This window comes from Daktulosphaira vitifoliae, unplaced genomic scaffold (genome assembly GCF_025091365.1).
Source record: "Daktulosphaira vitifoliae isolate Bord-2020 unplaced genomic scaffold, ASM2509136v1 Scaffold_4, whole genome shotgun sequence".
NCBI classification, from domain to species: Eukaryota; Metazoa; Arthropoda; class Insecta; order Hemiptera; family Phylloxeridae; genus Daktulosphaira; species Daktulosphaira vitifoliae.
The window spans coordinates 11,924,623-11,936,432 of NW_026099575.1; the positions used below are offsets into that span (position 1 = coordinate 11,924,623).

Genomic DNA, 11,810 nt, shown 5'->3' on the forward strand with positions numbered 1-11,810 from the left:
TATCTACATTTTTTAGTCAATTAATTTATTATTAAAAACTATAACATGTCATAATCTAAAATTATTATTTATTTTTTAATATAAAATAAAAGTAAATTTAGTTTCACTTTAATTGATTTGTTAAAATTAAACTTGAATAAATACTTTTTGTTGAGTAGCACCAATTTCAAAATATTTAAAAAGTAAACAAAATTTGTAGTTTGAATGGAAACTAAAATTTTCATAAATGAATCAAATTATCAAGATAATTCTTATTTTTCTCTAAAAAAAGAAGAACCCCCAAGGAAATTGCTATGGGTTAATATAGGCCATTTATCTGAATTATGGCAATTTTTAATTTGTTCGTTTGTAGTATTTATTTTCTTCATACCATATGGATATCTACAAGTAAGTAACTTTGATTTATATTTTTAAGTATATATAACAAAACAATTTGTTTTATATATTTTCAGGAATCAATATTTGCAGTTAAAGGGTTCAAACCATTTGGATGGTATTTAACTCTTGTTCAATTTTTAAATTATTCTATTTTCGGATACATAGAAAGTAAATTTAATAAAATTCAAAGAAGGTAAACAAATTTAATATTGAACTATTATTAGTTTTAACTAATAATAATTGTAAAATATACCAACTAAAATTTTTTTATTAAAAACAAATTTGGTTTTATATAATAATATAAGCTTTACTAATTCTATAACTATATTTATAACTTAAATTCATTTTTATCTTATGGCCATTGTTCAAAATAACACATTGTTGCATAAAATGAAAAATCTTCTATGTATAAAATTGAAATGTAAATCATTAAATAGAATATTTTTTTAAAATTAAAAAACTTTGTCTACCATTTTTTATACATTGAAAGTTTTTTATGCCAAAAACAACAATATATTTTGATTTCCATAATTATGTTAATGTAAGCTTTTATCCAAAAATGTATTATTTTTTCTTGTATAATCAAATTCATGCCATTTGAGTAACAACATGGTTTAGTTTAAAAAAGGTTTTTTTTTCTTTTACTAAAACTCCAAAGTGTCAAACTATAAAATTAACTTAATAAAAAATATTTGATGTATTCAAAAAAAAAAGTTAACCATTTTTACAAAGTATTTAAATAGTTGAAAATCATTGTATACATTTGTTTCCTTTATGTTTATATTTGAGTTTATATTTGTATTAAAATTTAAACTCAGAATAATACTAATTATTATACTTGAATATTTAAATTTTTTGAATTCTGCTTATTGATGATGATTGTTTTTATACAATAAGTTTAAAATATGTGCTAAAGTAATATTCTATTTTTATTTTTTAGAATACCTATTAAATTATACCTTTTATTAGGTGTAATATTATTAGGTTCAATGGGATTTTCTAATGCTTCACTTGGTTACTTGAATTATCCTACTCAAGTTATATTTAAATGTTGTAAATTAATACCAGTAATGATTGGTGGTGTACTAATTCAGAAAAAAGTGTATAAAATTATTGACACTGTAGCAGCTTTAAGCATGTGTATTGGCTTAATTCTTTTTACTTTAGCAGACAATAAAATTTCTCCTCATTTCAACTTTTTAGGTACATTGTAATATTTTTACAGTATTTTAACTTTGTTTGCAAAAAAAAATTTTTTATAATTCTTATATAATTTTGTAGGTGTCATTTTAATAAGTTTGGCATTGTTTTGTGATGCACTTATTGGAAACTTTCAAGAAAAAATGATGAAAAAACATAATGCTACTAATGCAGAAATTGTATTGTATTCATATTTTATAGGATTTCTATATTTATTTCTAATATTGATTTTAAGTGGAGAACTTAATGAAGGAACAAAATTTTGCATTGAGGTTATTAATATGTTCCAAGTATTAAATAGCTACATAGTTTATGTTGTCATTAAAAAAATAACTCTAAAATATTAAACCTGCTTATTAATAAAATTATTAAAAGGGTAAAAAAATTAGGAGTCTTACACATTTTTAATAATTTATTTGAACCTACTAGTGCCAGTCTTATGTGGGAAAGAAACAAGCATGAGTCATCATTGTGATTAAAATTTATTAGAACTAAATTTGTAGCAATATAGTTCCTTTCTTTTAAAATGAAGTAACTATAATAGTAACTAAAAAGTTACTATTATAAAATCAATTTTTAAGGATCTTATAGTGTTTATTAATATTTTTTACTTTATCAAAAAGAAACTATTATTATTTAAGATGTTATATTGTTTCAAAAAAGCCCTAAATTTAAATTCTGACATTAATATAATATTTATACTTTTTATGCCTAAATTATTTTTATAATAATCTAATAAATTAATTTATTTTAAGTTACTAAAATAGCATAAAATTATATACATATATTAAAATTATCTTCCAATATATATATTTGTTTTCAGTAGAATCCTGTGATATACATATACATATTCTTTTTCTCTCTATCTGGATTTTTTGGTGTTCAAGCTGTTCTTGCACTTATCAGAACATGTGGGGCACTAGTTGCTGTAACTGTAACTACTTGTCGCAAAGCAGTAACAATTGTTGTGTCCTTTATGTTATTTTCAAAACCATTTACTATTCAGTGAGTATCGATTACCATTATTATTTTTATTAATTCATACACTTATATTAACCTATTTTAGGTATGTATGGGCTGGATTGTTGATCGTTATTGGAATATACTTAAATGTGTTAGGTAAAACAAGTAATTTTAATTTTGAAAACGTTTTTATAAAAATGAGCTCATTGTTTAAAGACACGGAAAAAAGACGAAAATCCACTGTTGTGGTCTAAACTATGTAATTTTTGTATAAAAGAAAACATTAATATTTAATTAATTAAATTAAGTATTACCTCAAATCATTATGTTATTATTACAATAGTTTTAAATTTAAATTATCAGTGAAATAATTAAATTTAAAAAGTATAGTATGTAAATTATTATTACTAAAAATTTATTTTTAAATATTGAAGAAATATTTGTAAAGGAATTGGATTGAAACTAGAAAGAATAATAAAATAATTTGAGAACTATTTTAGTAGTTATTTTAAAAATATAAAAACAATGGAACAATGATATTAGATATTCTATAATCAATCCAATTATTCAATTAGGAATTTTCAATATGCACCACCAAATGACTGAATATAAATTATCATAACTTCATCAGTGTCAGCCTACTACCCAGTAATTGTTTCAAATGTTTTTAAACTGTTACGTCGCTATTTAGGGGTTGAGCCTAAATGCCCGTCAACAGTATTCTAAGGGGCCAACAGGGGATAGCTGGCTAGGCTATATCTACCTCTAGGTACTGAAGTTTCCTATTTAATTTATATTCCATTTGAGAAACTACCAAGGATCGCACTACAATATATATATAACACTCTTGGTTAACAACGATATAAATAAATATTTATTAAGTGATTGAAATATTAAATAGATAATACAACCTGCTGGACATCTAGAGATGATATAATCCAACAGGAAGCTGACGGCGACACACACACACACTATATACGTGGTAGAAAAGTTAAGTTAATTATCAGACTAGAGTAGTGGTCGCGATGATGGTAAAAGGTCAACTGTCGATAGGGATATTTTATTATGGCACATTGGCCGTGAATTGCAAAAGTGTTTATGTGTGCTGTCCGCCCTCCTGTTAGTATTGTTGTATGTCACTGTTAATTATATATACATATGTCTATTAAACGGTACAATGATGTTATGGGAGACAAAGATATGGGCACATGCAAATGTAATCGTATCAAAACGATGAGGGCTTATAGACATTAAAATCCCAACTTATTAAACATCCTCTGGTGTGTAGGATTGATACTTCCAAGTTGAATTTTTTAAATTATGAGGATTATAATTATTATGAAACCCTTTTCCTCAAATTACTTATTGTTGTTATAAAGAACCCACAGAAATTTATATATCAGGGGTTCAAATATGAGACAGGTTTTAAAAATTTAGAATAACGACTTTAGGTGAGGCATGGGTTCTGCTATTATTATCACTAGAAATCTATCGGCCTCAACCCTCCTCCTATTTGTATCTAAAAATATTAATAACTTCTAAAATATTGGTTTAAAAATTGTTAAAGAATTAGTTATTTTGTTAATTAAATCATAATCTATTAAATTAACAAAGTTAATAATGTGTGTTACCATTTGAAAAAATAAAGTTTACACCACTATAAGGCAAGAGGAATAAACATTATTTATAACACTTCATGATTGATAAATAAATAAAAAACGGTAGTACAGTGGGTCGCGACACAGTATGGACGAGGCATAGATGGGACAATTATAGATGATATCTGACAGTTATTAAAATCACTATCATAAGAAACGCTTTGATGCAAATCTGTAGATAGTGTTTAATTTTAAGAGATTGGTAAATTATTTCAAAAGGAACCATAAATCTTATTCCCTTAATTTTATCCCGATTTTAATTATAATATATGATACATAATAATTATAGTAATTAAATTTAGTATGAAATTGATATTCAATAATATTGTGATTTTTACGGAGATATTATAAAAAAAAACCCAGCACAGGGGGGTCGCGGTACAGTGGTGATGTGGCATAGTTGGATCCAGTATAATAATATCTGATAGTGATTAAAATCACTATAAAAAAAAACGGTAGTACAGTGGGTCGCGACACAGTATGGACGAGGCATAGATGGGACAATTATAGATGATATCTGACAGTTATTAAAATCACTATCATAAGAAACGCTTTGATGCAAATCTGTAGATAGTGTTTAATTTTAAGAGATTGGTGGATTATTCCAAAAGCAACATCAGCTCTTATTTCTTTAATTATACCCTGATTAGTAGTTCTTTGATTTTAAAATATAATATATGAATAAATACTAATTATAGTTTTTAAATTTAGTATGAAATTGATATTTAATAATTTAATATTGTAATTTAAACGGAAAAATTATAAAAATAATAAAGAAGTTATATTTTGCTTTACTTTTACGTGTATAAAAATTTAAAGGGCTTGATACAATAATCATCAATAAAAACTGTTTGTTACTATAAATGAATGCACTGGACTTCAAGGAACTTTCATCAGAAGCAAAAATATACTAATCTAAATCAAATTTTCGCGTTGTTTTCAAATCTGCAATTAGACTTTATCTATCAGTTCTATTTTTTTATATTATTACTAATTACATATAAAAAATAATTAAAAGAAAAAAAAATTGTTTTCAAATTATTACTGATTTGATTTTTTTTTCATTTTTTTTTACGTAAAATTGCCATAACTTTTTTTAAAATGACCGAATCAATATAATTTTTTTTTTTAGGTATACCTTAGATATTTACCTATAATTTTATATATTTTTATGAATATTTGACCCTTTAACAGCCCAAAGGAAGGGTTTCAAAATGGTAACTTTTTTACAAAAAATTAACTTTTGAAAATGTTCCGGAAAGACTGATAATTTTATATATATCTTAAATTAAAGCTAATGTAATATACTTTAATTTGAAAAAAAAAAAATTGACCTCTGGATTTGTCTTCATGGTAAAAATGACTACCGTATTCAAAAAGTTGCTATTTTTGTGTTAAAATTCTGGGTTTTGTATTTTATTTTATTTTAAAATACCTGACAAGGGGTGTACAGATTTTCATAAATATTATATAAATTAAAATTGATATAGCATAGAGAGTTAAACTTATTTAAATTTGTTTGTTTCTTTTAAGTCGAGAACAATAACTTTGAAATTTGAACTAGCTTAAATAGCCAATTTTTTAACAGAAGGTTGCGACATACGGTTGCCGAGTTGGTAACACTTATGTTTTACACGCTTGGGGTACGATGTTCCAACCCGCGTTTGGCAATGAATTTTTTGCATTTTTTCTTAATTCTATTTAAGTTAGTATAAATTTTTAACTCGTTTGATTTTTATCTCATTTAGATTCAATAACTTCAATAAAAATCAAGGATCCCATCACTCTAGTCGCCCCATGCAAGAAGAAATTTCTTATTCGTATTAAAATTATTTTACTATATTTTAAGTTTTAGCTTCGATGCAAAGCCGAGAAGATGTTTTTTTGTGACTGTCATTTATTTTCTCTGCTCTAACTTGAACTACTTTTTTCAACTATACGTCAAATGACTACAATTTGTATCTAGTTGAAGATATTACCCTCAAAAATTGAAAAAAAAAATTCTAATTTATCAATTAAACAGTTAGTTATTACATGTTCTCCATAAAGACAATTAAAATCATTAATTTCTAATGTTTTCAAAATATTTATTAACGACTGAAGTTTGATATGATAGGTTTCAACTACAATAATAAATCATTTTACTTTGTAATTTAAAAATTTTTTTCTCTATTTGTGTGTGCTACTACTAGACTATAATATTACAAATTTTTTTTTAACATGTTGCTATATAAATCATAAATTTAAAAAAAAAATGATTTTTAGTTTCACCTGAATTTAACGATGGATTTTTACAATTATAATCAAATTTTATAATAAACTCAATTGTGTAAATCTTATTAACAACTTTTTTAGATATATAATCATTAAAATTAATTAAATTCTGAATATTTCCATTGTAAAATCTTTTTTACCGCCAAAAGTTAATTAGAAATAATGATTACTATGGTTTTTATTTAAGTATAAATCATGTCTAAAAAAAATGATTGTTAGTTTCTCCTGAATTAATAATGGATTTTTACAATTATAATAAAATTATATTATACGCTCAATTGAGTAAATCTTTTTAACAACTTTGTTTTGATTNTTATAATAAAATTATATTATACGCTCAATTGAGTAAATCTTTTTAACAACTTTGTTTTGAATGGTTCATTTAGTTAAAGTAAATCATTAAAATTAATTGAGTTCTGAATATTTCAATTGTAGAATCTTTTCAAATACCAAAATTTACTAGGAAATTATTACTATTACTTTTATTTAAGTTATCTATTACGCTTTATATTTTAAAAAACGGTAGCACAGTGGGGTCGAGGCACAGTGTGGACGAGGCATAGAGGGGACAAGTATAGATGATATCTGACAGTGATTAAAATCACTATCATAAGAAACGCTTCGATGCAAATCTGTAGATAGTGTTTCCTTTAGAGAAATTGGTGAAATATTTTAAAAGCAACATGAACTCTTATTTCTTTAATTATATCCTGATTAGTAGTTCTTTGATTTTAAAATATAATATATGAATAAATACTAATTATAGTTTTTAAATTTAGTATGAAATTGTGAGGCCAGCTATGATGTATGGTTAATAGTGTTGGGCGGTTGATAAGAAAGTAGAGCAGAGAATAAGTGTAGCAGAGATGAGAATGCTTAGTTGGATGAGTGGAGTGACTAGAGAAGATAGGATAAGGAACGAGCATATAAGAGGAAGTATAGGTGTTGCGTCAATCGTGGATAAGATGACAGAAAATAGACTTAGATTGTTTAGTCATGGTATGAGGAAAGAAGAATCGAAAGCTGTAAGAACAGTTATAGAAATGAATGTTGAAGGAAGAAGAGATAGAGGAAGACCAAAAAAGAGATGGAGGGATGCTATTGAATGCGATTTGAGGACAGCTGATGTGAGCGTAGAAGATGTGGGAGATCGTGTCAAGTGGAATCTTAGGATAAGGGTGCCCGACCCCAAGTAGTTGGGATTAAGGCAAAGAAAAAGAAAAATATTACCAGATATTCCGGTGGCAATTGACATAATATGATTGTTATTTCGGAATGTACAATTTAGCGTTTAGTTGGGTTTAAATAATATAGCGTCAAATCAATTACCTACTCTATCGGTTGTATCTCAATATACACTACACTTTAATGATACAATAAATAAATAAACTCACACATACACACATATGCATTTATAACATTGTGTCTAATGTAAGTATAACATGATAAAAAGTAACCGTAAAATGAAAAAAATGGAATATAAATTTTATTACTCATATTAAATGTAATGTAACTCGAAAAATATTTGTTTAAATGAAAAAATATAAGATTATATTTTTATTTATAATTGTCTTTTAAACAACTTTTGTGCGAAACTTTTTTTTGTAAGTTAAATATTTTTTTTTGAGAAAATTAAGAAAGCTCATATTTTTGAACTTTTGCGAGGATTTAAAAAAAAAGCTCAATTCCAATCTTGAGGACTATTAGTATGTCATTATACATATTTTAATTCAACTTTTAAAAAAACAAAATTTTTTCCGCAATTTTTCCTTTGTTGACTGGCCTAGATGTCAATTTTAAACTTGTAATTGAGCTAAAAGTTATGGTAATATATTCAATTTATTTTACTATAAACTTTCATAAATCTTTATCAAAAATTTTTCATCAACTTTAAAGAACCAAAAAAATAGGTTAAAATTGAAAATTTGGACTGATTATTTTTAACATATTAAAAATCAAATCAGTAATAATTTGAAAACAAATTTTTTTTTCTTTTAATTATTATTTTATATATATAATTAGTAATAATATAAAAAATTAGAAGTGATAGAAATAGTCTACTTGCAGATTTGAAAACAACGCGAAAAGTTGATTTAGAAAAGTATATTTTTGCTTCTGATGAAAGTTCCTTGTAGTCCAGTGCATTTTTTTATAGTAACAAACAGTTTTTATTGAAAATTATTGTATCAAGCCCTTTAAATTTTTATACACGTAAAAGTAAAGCAAAATATAACTTCTTTATTATTTTTATAATTTCTCCGTTTAAATTACAATATTAAATATCAATTTCATACTAAATTTAATAATTATAATTAGTATATATTCAAATATTATATTTTAAAATCAAAGAACTACTAATCATGATATAATTAAAGAAATAAGAGTTGATGTTGCTTTTGGAATAATCCACCAATTGCCTAATTAAAACAAAAAAAAAAAAAGTTTGTTGGGAATTTTTTCTGCTATTCTGCAAAATTACTCCTTCGTTGACTAGAATGAATCATTAAATAGAAAATTTTATGAGAATTAAAACAATGTTATTTTTAAGATTAATATGCAGTCAGAAAGTTTTATAATTATTATTTATTGTAAATTTATCAGAAAAACTCATTATTTTTTGCATTTTTATCGTAATAGAACACTTAAATAGAAATCATAGTAATCATTTCTAAGTAATTTTTGATATTTAAAAAGATTCTACTATTGAAATATCCAGAACTGAATTAATTTTAATGATTTACTTTAACTAAAAAAAAAAAAGTTAATATTTTGAATCCCTCTTGTGGGCAGGTAAAGGGTTAGATTTATAAAAAAAACCAAATGATAGATAAAGACATGCATCTAAATAAAAAAAAATATACTGATTTGGTCATTTTTGATAAAGTTATAACAATTAACAAAGTTATAAGTTTTATACACTGGACTACAAGGAACTTCCATCAGAAACAAAAATATACTATTCTAAATCAACTTTTCGCGATGTTTTAAAATGTGCAATTAGACTTTTTCTATAACTTCTAAGTTTTAATATTATTAAAAAATAGTTTTTACATATAAAAAAAAATAATTAAGAACAAAAAAAATTGTTTTAAATTAATACTGATTTGATATAATATTTAATATTAATTTGATTATTAATAAGTTAAAAATAAGGAAAATGACATATTTAACCAATTTTGTTAATCGTTTAAAGTTGATTGTTGTAAATGTTTATAAAAAAAAAAAAAAATTTATTTTACCATAACTTTTAGCTCAATTGGTAAGTTTGACATTGACATAATTAAATAGAAAATTTTATGACAATTAAAAAAATTGTATCGTTAAGATCAATATGCAGTCAGAAAGTTTTATAATTACTATTTATTGTAAATTTATCAGAAAAGCTCAATATTTTTTTGCATTTTTATGGTAATAGATAACTTAAATAGAAGTAATAGTAATAATTTCCTAGGAACTTTTGTTGTTTGTTGAAAAGATTCTATAATTGAAATATTGAGAACTTAATTAATTTTAATGATTTACTTTAACTAAATGTACCAATCAAAACAAAGTTGTTAAAAAGATTTACTCAATTGAGTTTATTATAAAATTTGATTATATTTGTAAAAATCAATTGTTAATTCAGGAGAAAAAACAATCATTTTTTTTAGAAATGATTTATATAGCAACACGTTAGAAAAAAATTTGAATATTATAGTCTAATAGTAGCACACACAAACAGAGTAATAAAATTATTAAATTACAAAGTAAAATGATTTAATTTTGTAGTTGAAACCTATCATATCAAACTTCATTCGTTAATAAATATTTTGAAAACATTAGAAATTAATGATTTTAATTGTCTTTATGGAGACGATGTAATAACTAACTGTTTAATTGATAAATTAGAATTTTTTTTTCAATTTTTGAGAGTAATATCTTCAACTAGATACGAATTGTAGTAATTTGACGTATTGTTGAAAAAAGTAGGTCAAGTTAGAGCAGAGAAAATAAATGATAGTCACAAAAAAATATCTTCTCGGCTTTGCATCGAAGCGAAAACTTAAAATATAGTAAAATAATTTTAATACGAATAAGAAATTTCTTCTTGCAAGGGGCGACTAAAGTGATGGGATCCTTGATCTTTATTGAAGTTATTGAATCTAAATGTGATAAAAATCAAACGAGTTAAAATTTATACTAACTTAAAAAGAATTAAGAAAAAATGCAAAAAATTCATTGCCATATGCGGGTTGGAACCTCGTACCCCAAGCGTGTAAAACATAAATTTTACCAACTCGGCAACCGTACGTTGCTTCCGGCGGTTGAAAAATTGGCTATTTAAGCTAGTTCAAATTTCAAAGTTATTTTTCTCGACTTAAAAGAAACAAACATATTTAAATAAGTTTAACTATCTATACTATATCAATTTTAATTTATATAATATTTATGAAAATCTGTACTCCCCTTGTCAGGTATTTTAAAATAAAATAAAATACAAAACCCAGAATTTTAACACAAAAATAGCATATTTTTGCATACGGTAGTCATTTTTACCATGAAGACAAATCCAGAGGTCAAATTTTTTTTTTTCACATTAAAGTATATTACATAAGCTTTAATTTAAGATATATTTAAAAGTGTCAGTATTTCCGGAATACTTTCAAAAATTAAATTGAAAATATCGTAGTAACAATACGCATGTTTAAAGTTTTGACCCCCCTTGTTAAAGGGGTATGATCCGATTTACAAAAAAAGCGTGCCAGATGAAAGGGGTATATAAATATTTATTATAAAAAAATAATAATATTGATCCATACATTTTTCCAAAAGTTATATAAAATATAAATTAAATAATATAACATATAAAATCGAGATTTTTTTCACGGAAATCGTACGTTTTTCTTTAACTTTGATGTCCGTTTTCACCACGAAGACAAGTCCAGAGGTCAAATTTTTTTTTTTCAAATTAAAGTATATTACATAAGCTTTAATTTAAGATATATATAAAAGTGTCAGTCTTTCCGGAACATTTTCAAAAGTTAAGTTGAAAAAGTTCTACTTTCTATACGCATTTTAAAAGGTTTGCACCCCCCCTGTATAAAGGGAAATGGTCCGATTTTAAAAAAAAGTATGTCGAATGAAAGAAGTATATATAAAGTATTTATCATTAAAGAATAAAGTTGTTTCATGCATTTTTTAAAAAGTTATAGCAACATAATATAAAAAATGTAAAATATAAAATCGAGAATTTTTTCACGGAAATCGTACGTTTTTCTTTAACTTTGATGTCCGTTTTCACCATGAAGACAAGTCCAGAGGTCAAATTTTTTTTTTTCAAATTAAAGTATATTACAT

General features: G+C 24.3%; 1 protein-coding gene across 1 annotated transcript; it reads left to right on the forward strand.

The window, feature by feature from the left end:
• LOC126904307 (adenosine 3'-phospho 5'-phosphosulfate transporter 2) lies at positions 1 to 3,036 on the forward strand. The gene is made up of 6 exons (XM_050683275.1): positions 1 to 387; positions 453 to 571; positions 1,319 to 1,581; positions 1,660 to 1,850; positions 2,405 to 2,583; positions 2,645 to 3,036. The coding sequence occupies exons 1-6, from the start codon at positions 205 to 207 to the stop codon at positions 2,793 to 2,795; spliced, it is 1,086 nt and encodes a 361-aa protein (XP_050539232.1). The 5' UTR covers positions 1 to 204; the 3' UTR covers positions 2,796 to 3,036.
• Positions 3,037 to 11,810: the final 8,774 nt, after the last annotated feature.